At 31.5% G+C, this 17850-nt stretch overlaps 2 protein-coding genes across 2 annotated transcripts; one reads left to right on the top strand and one right to left on the bottom strand.

Moving 5' to 3' along the window:
- The first annotated feature begins 3788 nt into the window (after positions 1 to 3788).
- On the top strand, positions 3789 to 8935 carry LOC112755513 (E3 ubiquitin-protein ligase At1g12760). Its single transcript, XM_025803662.3, has 5 exons — positions 3789 to 4186; positions 4623 to 5486; positions 7012 to 7137; positions 7224 to 7509; positions 8124 to 8935. Exons 2-5 carry the CDS (start codon positions 4774 to 4776, stop codon positions 8307 to 8309), a joined length of 1311 nt encoding a protein of 436 aa, XP_025659447.1. The 5' UTR covers positions 3789 to 4186; positions 4623 to 4773; the 3' UTR covers positions 8310 to 8935.
- Positions 8936 to 10655: 1720 nt separating this feature from the next.
- LOC112755512 (molybdate transporter 1) lies at positions 10656 to 12749 on the bottom strand. Its single transcript, XM_025803661.3, has one exon. It carries the CDS (start codon positions 12484 to 12486, stop codon positions 11014 to 11016), a length of 1473 nt encoding a protein of 490 aa, XP_025659446.1. The 5' UTR covers positions 12487 to 12749; the 3' UTR covers positions 10656 to 11013.
- Positions 12750 to 17850: the final 5101 nt, after the last annotated feature.

The following is a 17850-nucleotide window of genomic DNA, read 5'->3' as shown; positions in this document are numbered from 1 at the left end:
GAGAGAGAGAGAGAAGTTCAAAAATGAGGGAGGAGATGGTTCGCGATTCGAATTTAGGGTAAGATTACTGTCAGATTTACCAGCGGATAAATCTGGCGGTAACACTTTGTGAATGACTAAAACACAGCATTGCACTAATTCAAATTATTGGCGGATTTATCCGTCGGTAATGATCGCGCCAAATTTTTTCCTCCAATTATTACCAACTATTTACCATTAAAAAACTAAATATAACGGTAATTTTTTACCCGACAAATTTATTGGCAAATCCGTCGGTAAATTGATGGAGGGCGATCGTCGGTCTAGAATTTGTCAATAAGAATCACGTCGAAGTATAGTTCTAAACCGACAACTAGTTCTCAATCAAAGTTTAATTTGGTTGTCACAAATTCAACCTAATAAAATTTAACCGAGAGTATTACTCTTGGGTCGTCCTCAAGAGAATGGACAATAGTGTGTATAAAAGTTGGTTAGAAATCCAGGATTGAAAGACATAAGCATGGATTTAAACTAGCAAAGCTTAACATAGGAAACTAAAATCCCAAGAAATTAAATCAAGACAATTAAAGAAATATCTAAGTAAATGGCAATCTAACAAGATAATATATAAATCTAATTCTATTGTAGAACTAATTAAACAACTAAAATTAACTAAAGTAAGAACCGAGTAATTAGAAATTGGATTTTCGAATATGAATTGCAAAAGAACTCTTAGCTAAGGCATATGAATTGAGATCACTATCCTTGTCTAATAATCATATATTGACAATTATGAGGGACCAATTCCATCAAGTCTACTTCTATGCTTGAAATATGTCAAATAGGCTTGATCAACATCAATCCATAAATCTCAACCTAGCTACTAATTAACTTAGGGTGTGTTTGGCAAACACGTTGGGGAGGAGAGAAGCTCGTTTGAGCTTCTTGAAAGTTTCACTTTGATGTTTGGCAATTTTTATCTTTGTGAATGCAGAATTGATTCTGCCTCTGAACCCACGTTTAGGAGAAGCTCAAATTTGTAGCTTCTGCGTTTCACGTTTCACGTTTCACGTTTAGGAGAAGCTAAAATATTTCTTTTTTACCAATCCTACCCTTCATTTTCTTCTATAAGAATGATACTAGTAACTATTATCTTCACAGTCATTCTTTGTAGTTCTTCCTACTTCTTTATAATTTTTTAATTCCATTTTTTTTTTCATCAAAATCGTTCATATTTATTTCAATCACTGACAAATTGAAATTTTTTTATTTTTATTTGATTTTATTCATATGAATTTTATTTACGTTTTATGGTATTTTTTTGTTCATATGATATATGTTGTTGGTTTTATGGAATTTTTATTATTTCTTATCTGTATAATTTTTTTTCTATTCTTTGATGTACTCTATTTTTGTTTTGTATTAATTTTTTTATTTTTTATTCTGAATTTGTAAAATTTGTAATTGTAATTATTATATACTACGTTTATTATCAAAATTTTGAAAAATATAAATTATGATCCTATAAAAAAAGGACAAAATAAATAAAAAATTAATTATAAGTAATAATAGAGTCATAAATAATAAAAATTTATAGTCTAAAATAATACTAAATTAAAGAGCACTGACAATACTAAAAAAAATTATAGAATATTTTCTTTTTGTGTGACATTATAAAATTTATAGTACTCTCTTTTATATTTTTATTTTTTATTGTATTTATTTTATTTATATGATAAATATTTTTTATATTATTTTTTATAGTATTCTGATTTTGCAGGTATATAAAATTGATGTCTATTTTAGTAATTTTTCATCTAAAAGTGATTTTGAGTAGTATAATCCAAACAACATTTATTTTATTATAATCAATTTTGATATAAAGATTACCAAACATAAATCACGTTAACCCAAACTAACTTATCATCAAAATCAATTTTACAAAATCAATTTTATGTAAACTCTGTTTTGCAAACTGTAATCCAAACACACACTTAGTAGTAGACTAGTGTTAATGGATATCAAATTGACCAACAAGAGTTCCCAAATCATCAATCCAATTAGACCCAGTTACTCAAAATTACTCAATTCCCTTAGCTTAAGCCAAGACTATATGAAACTACTCCATAACTAGTGAAAACAATTTATCAAACACTTGATGTGTAATAGTCTAAGACATAACTAAATTGCAAAATTAAATAGAAATTAAAGCTACCAACTAACAATTATCAACAATAACAACTCAACTAAAACTATAACACATAAAAACCTCAATGCATTAACGAGAATTCAAAATTAACAAGGTCCACAAAATGAGAAATAAGAGATAACTAAGGAGAAGAACACAATACTAACAAAGGAATTAAGTAAAATTAGAACTAGAGAAACTAAAATTAAGACAATAAAATTAGAATTAACAAGTTCTAATTCAAAAATTCAAACAAAAGATAATCAAAAGGCACTAAACCTAGAGAGAAGTGGGAGTTTCTTTCTCTAGAAAATAAAGAACAAAAACTAGCTAAATTAAGTCTAATTGTGTGTATGCTTTATTGACTCCCTTCTCCCCTTCAATTTTTGGCCTTTCTCCATTCATAATTGAGTTGATTTGAACCCAAGAAAGGTCCAGAAATCGCTAGCACGTGCAATTCTGATGAGATCACACACTGCATGTCACGCGTACGTGTACGCATCAGTTAAACTTTGCAAATGTCACGCATACGCGAAAGTGACGTGTATGCGCAAGAACCAGCTTCTCAAAACTTATATTCTTCATATTCCTTCCACTTTTGCATGCTTCATTTCCATCCTCTAAGTCATTCTTTCCCTATAGATCCTGAAATCACTTAACAAACATATTACGGCATCGAATGGTAATAGGAGAGAATTAAAATTTAGTATTTTTAAGGTGTTGAAAGCATGTTTTCAACTATAAAGCATAATTAGGAAGAAATCATAAAAGTATGCCACTTATATGAATAAGTGTGAAAAGAATTGATGAAACCCACTAAATTCAACACAAAATAAATTCTAAAATTGAGATTTATCATAAATCCGTCACTAATATCTGACGCTAAATTCGACAGTATTAACCGTTTTTCTTATAGTGGTGGAAAAGTGTATTAGGAGACAAATGATGATGATAATGAGATGAGATTAAGGACAAAAACAAAAAGATAGTTGACTACTTACAATTGACAAAGATAAAATTAAAATTTATTTAAAAATATTAAAGATAAAATTTAATCAAATTAAATATTATAAATATTTTAAAAATTTTTTAAAAAAATTTAAAGACAAAAAATATATTTTTATATATATACTATATCATATATTAGAACTTAAATATTTAATTTAGAATATAATATAAAAAATCCTTTAATTAGAAAGTCAATTTTTCTTGACTATTATCAAGTATCAACTAATTTTTTGAAATTATTATTTTATTATAAAGTTAAAACTCTAATAAATTTTTAAATTTTAAATTTTAAATTCTAAATCTTAATCTTAAACTCTCCAAAAAATAGGGTTAAAACAATTTACAATAAATAAAAAATAAGTTTATATTAACTAATTAAAAATTAATTTTTTATACTTATATCTTTTTAAAAAAAATTACTATATTATACAAAAAATATTAGATTCTCTATTTTTTCAATACATTATTTATTTTTTTTACTAAAAAAAATAATAATAAACATATAAAGATTCACATATAATTATTTTTATATAAAATTTATAATTAAAAATTATTAAATAATTTAATATATTTAATTATATTATATTTAACAATTTTCATCAATCAACTTAATACAACAATAAGATAGTTTTTGCCTAATGAGCACTAATAATGTAGGGAGAAGAAGATACGGTGAGGCATGACCTGGAAGGGAAGCAGTGGAGGTGCGCTTGGCACCCTTTTGATTACGACACCTTCCCCTCTTTTCTTCCGTCACCACCCCTTACTTTATACGGCGCCGTTTAGCCCTTTTCTCTCTGTCGTTTCCAATCTCCATTTCTTGGTCCTCTACTCCTCTCCGACGCGCTTTTCCCATCTCATTATACGCAGTCGTTTTGCTCTCTAATTCGCTCCTAGTCAACGCCGCTTCTATCCCTCTCTTCCATCTCACTCTTCTCTCTCGAGTTTCACCGATTCATAAGTAAAAAAATTCAAGCACCGGATTCACCGCTTCCTTCACTTCTTCTTCAGGTATCGCCTTTTAATTTTTAATTTTTGTTACTGAATTTTGCTTAATTCTTCAACAAGATGAAAGACACGTCGACGATGATGAAAATTAGCGGTGGTATTTTGTTGAAAGAAATTCCTGTGTCCAATTTTGTTAATTTAATTTAATTTAATTTTTTAGGTTTTTGAGATGCAGAGAGGGTTTAGTATCATCTTTGTTATAAGATATTTATGAACTTTATGATATTTATATATAACTGGGAAACATTAATTCGGGAATGTGCCTTTCTCCTTTTGTAAGCAACCATTAGATGCTTTATGTTGTTATCTTATACTGTTTTAATTTAAATATCTTTTTTATGTGGACAGATGTTAATATTGTTAGTGTATATGTTATGTGTTGTGATAACAGAAGGCAACTATGGCTTTGGAAATTGACAATTTAATATTTGCTTAACAGATGGAAGTCTCAGAGTTGTGCTAATCAGAACGGTTCACCATTTGTTTCCACACAGCTCAGAGATTTGTATTTGAAAGGTTCTGTACTTTGTTTCCTGGTTTTTGAAGTTTCATGCTTCATTGGCGGCTTCTTGTGTTGGTGCTGGAGTTAGATGCATGTTCTCGCACCAGAAGTGCATATTGAAGGTCCACCTGACACATCTCCGTTGTTGATGGAGCGGCTGGGTAGCTTGAACAGCAATCAGCATATGATCGTGCAGCCGGAGAGGTTGAATGACAATCAGCATATCATAGACATTAACATAGCTGGAAACGGTGATGCTTCCACTTCAGGCTCAGCTCATGATAGACATTCTAATGGTGTGGATACATCACAGCATGTAGAGAGAGCGGGCAGTGTGAGAGTACCTGTTTCCCAGCCTTCGGTTTTATCCAACAATGGATCCAATGGATCAAACTCCAGGAATTCTTCGTTCATCAGACGTGGAGATTCACGCCGGAGTAGGAGTCCAGTGCATTCGGGGTTGTGGATATCTGTAGAACTAGCACTCTTAGTAAGTCAAATCGTTGCATCAATTGTTGTATTGTCTTTGTCAAGGCACGAGCATCCACGTTCCCCATTGTTTGCGTGGATTGTGGGTTATGCAAGTGGATGTCTTGCTACCCTACCTCTGCTTTATTGGCGGTATTATCATCATAACCAAAGTCGAGATCAAGATTCACCCCAAACCCGTCAAACATCTCCTCGGGTTAATGATCCTTCGGGGACATTTCATTCCAGTTCCAGAAGTAATGGAGGAGCAGATGGTCAAGCTGCTGCTTCACTGTCCAGAAGCAATCAAGCTTCACCATTGACAAACAGAAGGTAGTGAGTTAGTTATCGTTGCTCATCGTTTATGATAACGTTATTTCATATAATCATAGAAAAATCACTAACTCAGAAATGAATCAGCAAAATAAATGGTCCTGCAATATTCTAGTTATGATAGTAAAAATGGATGTTTAAACAAAGGAGGGAGGGAATTTGTAAATAATATCTTTACCCACATCTCCATACATCCCCTTTAACCCCTTTCCAAATGTAGCTAATCTGATGTCCTGTTAGGGACTTAGTGAATGCATATGCTATATAATGATTGCAGTTGACACATGTAGTAACCAGATATTCAGGCAAAGTCTTCTCTGATGAAATATTGAAGTGAGAATTCTGTTATTTATTATTATTCTACATATTAAACACCAGACTTTAGGCAATGTGTTTTAAGTACCTAAAGTGGAAACCACACCTTAAAAGCTAGCTATTAAGGGGGAAGAACTACTCTCTTTAAATAAAACATCAAGTATCCATATTACTTGATGGGGGACTTGGGGCACCTCATATTACCCAAGTCCCTAACAATACACTAGCTGAGAGTTGACGTCCATGGAGGTTTCACTCTTTCGACTTTGACCAGCGGTAGCCACTTGCTATTGACTACTAATATTTAGTATTCACCTTAATCTAGCCTATAGGTAGTCGTTCGTGCTACCAACAACCTAGCCTCTATGCCATTGTTAGGTATCTAGGAAAAGTAGGAAGCCACACCTTAAAAGCTAGATATTAAGCAGAAAGAACCATTCTTCTTAAATGCAACATCAAGCATCCCATATTACACGATATGGGACATTGGGCACCCCATATTACCCAAGTCTCTAACAATGTGCAAGGTTTTCCTATTATGTCAAAGCACTTGCATTTTCTTAACTTCTCAGTGCCTCGATCTCAATTTTAGGGGGAAACGTTTCTGTAGTTTAAGTTCACGTGTTACTCACCATTGCCATGACCCAGTACGCTACTTTTGCACTGGTTCTTGAAATTGTTTCTCTTCCAAATAAACTCAGTTGCCTCCATTCCAATCATTATGCAGTATCCTAAAGTGCATTGTCTATGTGAGGGTCACATAGCCTCATTTGTGTCCAAAAACCAATTTAGAAATGTCTTGCACCTGGTAATTCTTTCTACCTAATTATTCAAATTGTATAACCTCAATGGGTATCACATGGAGAAAGTAGGACATAACTAAATGCAGTTAAAACAAAGGAATATTTTGTTCAGTAATGGTAAGGTAGTATAGCTTTCCAACAAGTCTCCAACTTAACAGGTTAATCTACTTATGGTTCCGTGTTTTGAATAAATCTTGACGTTTTGTTTCATTAAGATTTAAGAGTTTCTGAATGTTGGCAACCTGATGGATCAATTTGACAATCTTTCTTAAATTTAAGCAGTTGTTTTCCTCTATCATGCTTGTCATTGTTTACTCCTACCCTATTTTTCTATGCTTGTAACTTAACCGTGTAACTTGTAAGTAGTTTATGAAACTCCTAAACCTGTATTAATACTTGTTCTGCAGAATGAAGACACTAGTGGAATACTTCAAAATATCTTTAGATTGCTTTTTTGCTATATGGTTTGTTGTTGGAAATGTATGGATCTTTGGAGGACGTTCGTCTGCTGATGAAGCTCCTAACTTGTATAGGTTAGGCGTATAACCTTCCATTAGCTCTTGATTTCATCTGATTTTTCAAGGATTTCTCAACTAATGTCTGCTTCCTTTTGTTGCAGGTTATGTATAGTGTTTCTCGCCTTTAGCTGTATTGGTTATGCTATGCCCTTCATTCTCTGTTCAACAATCTGCTGTTGTCTCCCTTGTATTATCTCCATCCTTGGCGTTAGAGAGGATATGTCACAAAACAGAGGGGCAACTTCTGAATCCATAAATGCCCTGCCAACTTACAAGTTCAAGATGAAGAAAAATAAAAGAAGTGGCGACAGTAACTCAGCTGTTGTTGATGGGGGAGTTGTAGCTGCAGGAACTGAAAAGGAGCGAGTGATATCTGGAGATGATGCAGTAAGTACTATACTACTATCTAATCTTTAATTATTTGGGAGTACTTCATGAAAATTCTGGCATGCTAGCTCTTTTTGTCTAGTTACACCATGTCCCTCTATCCGCGAAGATTTTATTCTTTAACAGATCTGTGTGTGTATATATATATGGGGGGAAGGCTAACCTTTTCCTTGGGGTAAAGTTTATCAAGGTTCACTCTTTTATTGGACAAAAAGATTCTTGCAACCTTTATTTCTTAAATTCGATGCAATGTCCATGATAGTAATTTACATATACTATAATTTGGCAAAATTTATCTAAGAGAGTTCATGGTGTAATTTTTTAGTTTTATAAATATAAATAATAAGCTTGATATTGTTAAAAAATAATGAGCTTGAAAATTATATATATATGTTACAATTCACAATTATCATACCTTAGCTTCTACACCTCTTCCCATTTATAAATCTTGTCTTATTTATTTATTTTTTTATGGTATAAATGTTTTAGCGTTCATGAAATCAGGTAATCTACACTTGGTTTGGTTTGATGCTATTGTTGAATTCTTCTTCATGTTATCCTGCCTAATCCCTTATTGATCTGCTGCACCTTACCGGCTCTGTTGATGTCTGCAGGTTTGCTGCATCTGCCTGGCAAAGTATGAAAATAATGATGAGCTGCGAGAATTGCCTTGTTCTCATCTTTTTCACAAAGACTGTGTAGACAAGTGGTTAAAGATAAATGCATTGTGCCCTCTTTGCAAGAGTGAGGTTGGTGAGAACTTAACCGGATCGGGCGCTGCAGAAGGTGCCAGCCAATAGAGCGAGCTCAGGGTTTAAAACCGATTCAAATGTCTAAAACCGATTCAAATGTCGGAGATTAATCTACTTGTATTCAATTTTGGGTCTCTCATTTTCCTTTTGAACTGGATAATCTCTTCCCTAATGAGTTTGGAAAAGGGAGACAAAAGATGCATATCTATAAAATTGGTGGACCCTGCAAAGGTAATGGTAGGTCCCTCCCCAATAAATTGTGTTTTTCTCTCATAATACAAGCTTTCAAGGGCACTGAAAGAATTCGAGCATTCGAGTCCCTTATATATGTATACATATTCACACTTTCATTTTTGTAAAGCTTCTTGTATGCTTCAGCATCATCAGTTTCTTTCTTTTTTTTTCTTACTACTTACTTTGAGGGATGTTTGATTCTGACTTCATCCTCATTGATGTATCCTTTTTTTTTATATTTTTTTCCCGTCTTGTTAGAACTGTAAGTTGGTTGATACATCTCATCGCATTCGTAGTCTTCTGAGTTGATTGTTCAAGGGATGCTCATCACTGGCCATATGATGCGTGGTGCTGCCAATTAGAAGTAAAAAAACACATCATTTCATGTAAATGGATCAGTCTCAGAAATATATTAAGTGAAATTTCTGCGAGTTTCATTATGTGTCTTGGGAGATATTTTGGTAGGTATTTCACTATGGATACTATTATTTGGCCCCCTTTTCTTTATATCAAAAATGCTATTTCTATACAAAAAAAATCAACCATCAAATCAGGTACATTGTGTATATAAACATATGTATTGTTTAACTCATTTTCAAACATATATTTTAAACATATATTTTATACGAATGACCGATTTTATGGTTTATTTTTGGTGTGTAAGTAGCATAGTCGTTTTATTTATGTTAGTTATGTTAGTTGATTATTAAAATTTCAAAGAGATTAGTTAATAATTAACACCGATAATTGAGGGTTTTAAAATCACATTTTTATTCTAACTATTAAGTTGCAATTTTGCAACTAGTAATTGTTTTTTCTGCTATGCACAATTTTAACAAAGTGCTTAAAATCTATTTTCTAAAGTCTTTCTCTAGTAATGTATTTTGTGAGTTTGAGGGAATTAATTAGGAAAGTGAGAGCTTTAGAGAAAAAGAAAGTGAACAAGAAGTTCAGACTTTATATTTATTAGAACTTTTTCTAATTGGCAATAAAATAGACAAGAGGAAAAAGGAAACAAATGCTTTTTGGTTTTTGCTATATTTTTTTATATTTTATGTTTTATTAGATGGTGTGAAATTATCATAATTTGACAAAAATAGAATTGTACTAATTTTGTGAATCTTATTAAAATACCACCAATTTTAGAAACTAGAAAATGTATGCTTAGAAGAATTCTGAAGGGTTGAAAAAGTTCTTCCAAAACCTTCCAAATAACAAAAAACATAAATAAGGTTAAATTTTGAAAGACTTTGTATTTCTCTTTTTCTCTTATAAAACAAATTCATGGAGACACCTTGATAATAGCAGAAAGAAAAATAATGAAAAGGACAAAGAAATTAACTCTGCTAAGTGCTAACAATGGGATGACAAGTTCTTTCCCGGTTGTTGGGCATATTATAAATGTTGGAATGGAGTCACACCACAATTTAATGTTGGATAAAGCTATGCACATTATCAAACAGATTACTCTTCTGGAAAGCCTTTGTCAAACTACACTCAATTATGTAACCAAAAAATAAAATACACCCTTTAATCAGGCTTTTAAATCTTCAATTTTTAGTGGAAAAAGTCTTATCAGATTAGCTCAGAGAGGAACTGTTTGCTTTTTTGACTATTTGTTCTTCTTTGATCCTATCATGGCGAAAATCTACCCTTAGACAACATGCACATAATTAAACATGGGGAACCCATTGAACATAGACACAAATAAGTTCATATGACACAAAAGAAAAGAGACAAATTTTTAAGTGACACCTTATATGTAGTCGTCTTCATATGAAGTTGATAGTTGAGAATCATTTAAAAACAATTTAATCAAATTTATTAAATTATCTAATAATTTTTAACTATCAACCTCACAAAAAAAAAAAAAAACTATACGTAAGTTTATACTAGATTTTTAATTGTTATAACTGTACTCTTACATAATTTTGTGAAATCAAATAAAGAAATTTTTTTATACATACACATACATATACGAATTTAGTATGATTTATACTCACGTTACACATAATTTGCATGTAAAGTACAGAAAATTGTGCGTGTGAATCATCATATTTTGTACCTTTTATATAAGTGTTGATTACACGGTTTAAAATATCTTGTTCTAGGATGAATCTTGATATGAAATACTATGATTTGGCTATTTAAAGAATATCATACATTAATCAAGCATCTTTATTCTCTTATATTGATTGTACAATAACCACGCATACACTATGATGTATGCTAGGATTGGAACTACCACTATGCTTACATTCTTAGAATCTTGATACAAAGAAAAGAACAAAACAGAAAACATCATTCTTGAACTGAAATCCATACAAATTAAACACACCAAGTAGTATTTACATCTAAATAATAGCACCGGATAAGCAACATCAAGCAATCAAATCTCGTCACACTTTTTTTATTCTTTTCTTCAAAAAATGTTACGTGCACACTCAAACGACCGTAAATTATTGTCTAAATTGTCAAACGATTTATTTTAGTGTGCAAATAACATTCCAGTACTACTTCAGAGTTGGTCATCATGTTTTTGCATCCAAATGGTAGAAAGTGGTTTATCCTTAGTCCAATTCCTTAGCCTAAGAATAACATAAACAATCATCCCAACCAAGAATCCAAGTGCAGCACTAGATCCAACCAAAGACACTGCAGTGCACATAAGCATCACAAAAGAATCTTCTTTTGTGTTCATGTCCCTAGAACACATAGCCAATTCAATCCCAGCAAACAGCAACAACACTCCCAAGATTCCAACCGGAAACTGGTTCAATACATGTGCCAAAGAAGTCCCCAACACCAAACCCAACACCAATTTCGCGGCGCCGAGAAGCGCCACGCACCCGCCACTCCTCCCTCCAAATTTGTACTGCCCGGCTAGCCCGCCGGCCCCGTGGCACATTGGCATGGCACCAAACCAACAACCAACGAGGTTCATCAATCCAACCGTTACTGAAAGTGACGTGGCAGTGAACTCTCTTCCCGGGAAAAGATCTGATGATAACTTCACAACCGCCACAACAGAATTCAAAAGAGTCAAAGGAAGTTGAGGGATTGTACCTTTGATGAAACCTTTTTTCCATGCATGCTTTGAGAATTTCACCACATCTATTGAAGAAGGTCCAAACTTTATCTCATGCACCACGTGATGCCTTCTTAAGAATGCTAAAACAACACCCAATATAAACACCAAGAAAGCTGAAGGAAGAGAGAAAACAATCCTTCTTATTCTATCTGTCTTGTTCTTTTTTATAGTTGATCCTCGGTTTCTGTCCCGGCCTAAATCTTCGTCGTCGCCTGGGTCGCCACAACAACGATTTTTTTCGCCGGCGCCGTTTACAATCACAATGAATACAAGACAAACAATTGCCAAAATCAAGCCATCTAGGCCAACCCAATGTCGTTGGCCTAGAGACTTTGATTTTGGCAAATCTTGAATTTTTTTAACATATTTGACAGCTGTTAATGCAAAAGATAATCCTTGTGCCAGTTGGATTCCCCTTACGACGCAGAGGGGAATCAACCGGTACACAAGTTGCATAAGTCCTGTCACGCCGAGGACGAATACTGTGCCTCCGGTAAGTATCCCGGCGGCCATGATCTCCGGGACGCCGAAGCCTGTATCAGACAAGGCTTCGGCGGCGATGGACTTCATGGGCTGGACTGGCATGGGAACACCATAGATGGCCCCAGTGATGATGTTATAGACACCAGTGAAGATCAATGTGGTGCCAAGGTTGAGGTCCCTTGCAAGGGTCAAGGCAAGAACTATGGGTATGTATGTTCCAAGATCACCCATGGCGCCATTGATTTCAGCCCATTTTGAACGGAAAACCAAGTTGGTTTTCACTTTCTCAACCACCCCTTTTGCTGAGTAATCTGTTCTAGTGGTTGCAGATGCTACTACTTGACCTGCTTCAGGGTCTAGTGAGATTGGAATTGTTGAAGACTGGTGGTCATTATTATTATGTTCTTGTTGTGACATATTTGAAGATGTTTGGTTTGAAATTGAAACTCTTAGGACTCAACTCAACGCTAATAATTAAGAAGTGTGTAAGACAAAACAAGAATCTATGAGGTGGATGGAAAGAGTAGTAGAGAAGATGAATGTAATGAACGAGAAATGGGAATTTTGTTTGTGATTTATAGCGGTGTGATATGAGGTGGCGGTTAGTTCCGTAAAGTCAATGTCTGTTTTGGAGTTAGGAGCAAGTTGTGATCGATGAAAACAAAGACAATGCCACACGCTACACTGTTGACAAATACACTCATTATGTTTATTTATTCAAGGCAGAGTAAACTACTTACTTTTCAGACACAAAAAGTTAAAATTCTAAGAAAATTTACTTATGATGGTATAAAACTAGGTCCATTCTATAGTATTTATCTATATTTGTCTAACTTACTAAAAGAAAATAAATTACCATTCCATTTATAAAAATTTACTGTGTCAACAAATTTATTAGGGTTAACCACCAAAAACGCTCCCGAATTATTCAAACGCTGACAAAAATGTACTCGAATTTTATTATCGACAAAAATGCCTTCAAATAATTTAAAAACATAACAACAATACCCAACAGTAAATATATATTTTCAAAAAATACCTTAGAGATTGAATTTTGATATAATTTTTTGCAAGCATAATTATAAAAATAAGATATTATTATACATAAAAATTGGTGATTTTTCGTTAAGTATATATTTTTTTATAATTTCTTTTGTTAACAACTAATAATATTTTTAAAAAATCACAAAACAATATATACATAACAAAAAATCACCAAATTTTAAGAATAATAATATCTTATTTTTATAATCATGCTTGCAAAAAATTACATCAAAATTCAATCTCTAATGTATTTTTTGAGAAATGCATATTTAATGTTAGTTTTTTTACAAGATTATCTTACATTAAATATGTATTTCTCAAAAAATATATTAGAGATTGAATTTTGATGTAATTTTTTGCAAGCATGATTAAAAAAATAAGATATTATTATCCTTAAAATTTGGTGATTTTTAGTTGAGTATATATTTTTTTTGTAATTTTTTTTAATAACTAATAATACTTTTAAAAAATCACAAAAAATATATACTTAGAAAAAATTACCAAATTTTAAGAATAATAATATTTAATTTTTTTAATTATACTTGTAAAAAATTACATCAAAATTCAATCTCTAAGGCATTTTTTGAAAATATATATTTATTATTGGGTATTGTTGTTGTATTTTTAAATTATTTAAAGACATTTTTGTCGATAATAAAATTCGAGCGTATTTTTGTCAGCGTTTGAATAATTTGAAGGCAATTTTGGTGGTTAATCCAATTTATTATACAAAATTAATTTAATTAGATTTATCTATATTTCAAATTTTTATGAATAAAAATGATAATTTATTTTTCAGTATAATATAATATAATATTAGATATATTTTGTGTATAATACGACAATATAAAAAATATTATATTGCATTATATTATCGCCATATTACATATATAAAATAAATTAGTCGCTGATTTATTGGTATAAAATATTTATTAAAATATAATTTATATATTAAAAATAAATTAAACAATATATATTTATACATAATATATAATAATTAATTTAATTATAAATTTTTTTACGCATATAATATTTTTTTTATATTATATATGCAAAATCAATCTTATAAAATAGTACGACATAACAATATAAAACTATCATATAGATTACTTCATTCAGAGGATCCGTTCTCCATATAATAATTACTTACTGAGGGTTAACTATATATAGTTGAGTTTTGGTCTTTTTTTATTTAAATATGGATAAAAAAATGATTAATTTTCATCGCGTGCATGGATAAAAAATTGAAACAAATTGTGCACGACCATCTTAGGAGCAGCACATACAAAATGAAATTATATTCCATTTTAAAGATGGTGCACATAAAATGGAACTTTCAACTTACTTGTATCACCCAAAAAAATAGAGCTATCATTGCAGCCAAAACAGATGCAAAATAGAAGGTGTCAGACTATGCCTTATTTTTGGGTGATGCAAGTGAGTTGCGAGCTCTATTTTGCATGCGCCATTCTTAAAATGGAGTGTAATTTCATTTCGTGTGTATTATACTTAAAATGACCATGCATATTTTGTTTTAATTTTTTATTCATGCACATTTTAAAAAATAATAATTTTTTATATATATTTAAATAAAAAAACCGTTGAGTTTTCTTTCCCTAAAGTCAATATTTAATTTTTTATTATGTTTGATGTATATTAAAATTAATTATTAAAATAAAATATATATTAAAAATAAATTAAATAATAATATATATATTTATATACAAATAACATTTTTTTTTAATTTAAAGTTAGGAGCAAGTTGTCATGAACGAAAACAAGAGAATGTTACACGCTACACTGTTGACAATACACTGTTTATGTTTGTTTATTCAACGTACAGTGAACTATTTTTTAGTCATAAATTTAAAATTATGAAAAGTTTACTTATGTATAAAACTAATTTTCTAATACGAAAGAAAAATAAACTACTATTTCTTAGAATGTTGACAGATTTATTAATGAATAAAATTAGATATTAGATATTTTTATCACAAAGATTATTTTTTATATGTACAAGATTAGTTTACTAAGATTCGTCGGTATTCCAATCTATCATTATTCATTAGTACAAAATAATAATTTACTTTTCAATATAATATAATATATATTCTGTGTACTTTAAAATATAGAAAGTATTATATTATTAAAGAAAATTAATTAAAAACATTTTAAAATGATCTTATTTTATATTTTTTAATTACTTCTAAAATAATTAAATAATATTATATTTTTATAAGTGTGTAATTATATATATTAAATTAAATAAAATAATTTTAAATTATTATCTTTCTAACATTAGCGTTATTTATATTATATATGCGAAAATAATCTAAATAAAATATTATGTTCTCATGCAACACAACAAATATATATAAAAGTATAAAACTATCATATAGATTACGTAATTTAGAGGATCTGTTCTCCATATAATAATTACTCAACGAGGGTTAACGATATATATAGTTGAGTTTTCGTGGACTAGAATATAAGGCAATAGAATATTTTATTATTGGGACAGAGAATAATCAAAGCCTATAGACATGCGGTAAAACTGAGATGTGGAAATGAAAATGATAAGAAATTAAGAATCTTATAAATTAAAAGGAATAAAGAATATAGATCAACAATTACGTCCGGAAGATAATTTCCAGTTTCCACTACTTATTATACTGAATAACTTCTTCTCATGTTTTATTTCAAATTAATTGTCCCATAATCAAAACGTGTTTTGAAACAATTTATAGTGCAAAGTAGAAAATTTCTTTAAAAAATGGAAAAGGAATTTTTCTAATGTAAAATTAAAGTTTATTTAAACATTTTTTTAATTTTCTGTGCTCCTTTTAGTTATATATTATCTTATATGTATTAAAAAAATATATCATTAAAAATATTAGGAATTGTTACCCATTTTCTTAATTTTTATAAATAAAAAATTAATTTTTTCTTACTTGTTTTATGTTTTCAAAATAATATGTATTTAAATTTTTACTTATTTAAATGTTAGAAGATGAATTAAGATTATCAGTCACTATTTTTTTAAATAAAATATTATTTAGGGATAAGTATTGTTTTGATCCTTAACGTTGAGGGTCAGAATCGAAATCGTCTTCAACATAATTTTTTATTTAGAATCATCCTTAACGTTTTTTTTTTTTTTTGTATTAAAATCGTCCTTTTAACTTTTTACAGACAAAAATACCCTTTACCACTACCAACACCTTTACCACCACCAGCACCTCCCTTACTCCACCACCACCTCCCTTACTCCCATCAAATACTAATAATCAGAATCAGAATCAGAATCAAATTCAGAAGTAGAAACAACATCAAATTCAACGAGTACCCAATTCAACAACATCAAATTCAAAATCAACAACAACAAAATCAGAATCAGAAGTAGAATCAGAAATAGAAACAAAGCAAAAACAAATGCAGAAGCAAAATAAAATGCAGATGCAGAAGAAGAAGCAGATGCAGAAGCCAAAGCAGAAGAAGAAGCAGATGCAGAAGCTGAAGCAGAACCACCGGCAGCTCGTGGGCGTCGGAGCGACAGCGGTTGGGCAGATCGGCGATGGTAGGAACCAGCTCAGCCTCAGATCCCTCTCTCTCTCCTTCGCGCGCCGCCCTCCTCTATTTGGGCCCTTCCCGGCGATGCACTCCACGGCGGCAGAAGCATGCATGAACGGCGGCGACGTCTTCCTCTGTTTGCGGTTCTGGCAGCGGCTCGTGGGTGGACCAGCGACGATGCAGGTGCCGCGATGGTGGGGCGGCTATGGCAGCGGCCTCCTCCCCTCCACCGGCGCTCTCTCTTTCTCGGATCTCCTCTCTCGCGGACTCGTGCTCGGTGGCAAAGAAGGACCCAAAGGTGGCAGCGACGACACTGGGATTCACGTTGAAGGCCGTCGGGGCTCCCCCTTTCCCCTTCCCCCTCCGTTTCCCCTTTTTCTTCCCCCCTCCACGCGCGTCCTTTTCTCTTTTCTTTCTCCCCTCCCCCTCGGGTCCTTTTTTTTATATTTTTTATTAAGATAGGGGTAATTTAGTAATAAAATAAAATTTTTTATTAAAAATGACAATTTTAATACAAAAAAAAACGTTAAAGATGATTCTAAATAAAAAATTACGTTGGGGACGGTTTTGATTCTCATTCCCAATGTTAGAGACTAAAACAATACTTACCCCTATTATTTACATACTAAAATCAACAACTAAAATTAATTATTATTTGTATATAAATATATTGTTGAGTCTGCAGCGGAATTTTGACTTCTAATAGATAGAAAGTAATATGAAATTGAACACTACCCACAATAATGCACTAACTATAACAAAGCCAATATGAGAAAATAGGATGTGAATTAACTTTCTTTTTTATTTGATGATGTTTCAACTAGATTATTACAAAAATATATATAGTATCATCTATGCTATAATTTTAATGAATGAGAATAGTTTCCTCCTATGAAAACTCCCTACAAGTTGAATGAGAATAGTTTCCTCCTATGAAAACTCCCTACAAGTTCTTTTCTATTAAAACTCCTTACAAACCTTATTTTACTCCCGAAGTTTGCTCTTAACCTTTCTTTTATTCTCACAATTCTCCACCTCGTTCACAATTTGAAATCTACTCAAATTTTGGACGATCAAAGTGTGTTATTCATATCTGGTTGCATCATTTTTTACAATGATTGCCTACGTACCCTTGTTCAGGATCAAACCAATCGTAGTTCCTCTATT

This window comes from Arachis hypogaea, chromosome 16 (assembly GCF_003086295.3).
Source record: "Arachis hypogaea cultivar Tifrunner chromosome 16, arahy.Tifrunner.gnm2.J5K5, whole genome shotgun sequence".
Lineage (NCBI taxonomy): Eukaryota > Viridiplantae > Streptophyta > Magnoliopsida > Fabales > Fabaceae > Arachis > Arachis hypogaea.
Note: the sequence above shows the minus strand (reverse complement) of the source record. Positions and strands in the feature narration are given on the sequence as shown.

Coding starts and splice junctions, on each gene's coding strand:
- LOC112755513 (XM_025803662.3), top strand. CDS start 4,774: ATGCATGTTCTCGCACCAGAAGTGCATATTGAAGGTCCACCTGACACA. Junction 7,138..7,223: donor GAAGCTCCTAACTTGTATAG/GTTAGGCGTATA, acceptor CTTTTGTTGCAG/GTTATGTATAGTGTTTCTCG. Junction 7,510..8,123: donor TGATATCTGGAGATGATGCA/GTAAGTACTATA, acceptor TGATGTCTGCAG/GTTTGCTGCATCTGCCTGGC.
- LOC112755512 (XM_025803661.3), bottom strand. CDS start 12,486: ATGTCACAACAAGAACATAATAATAATGACCACCAGTCTTCAACAATT.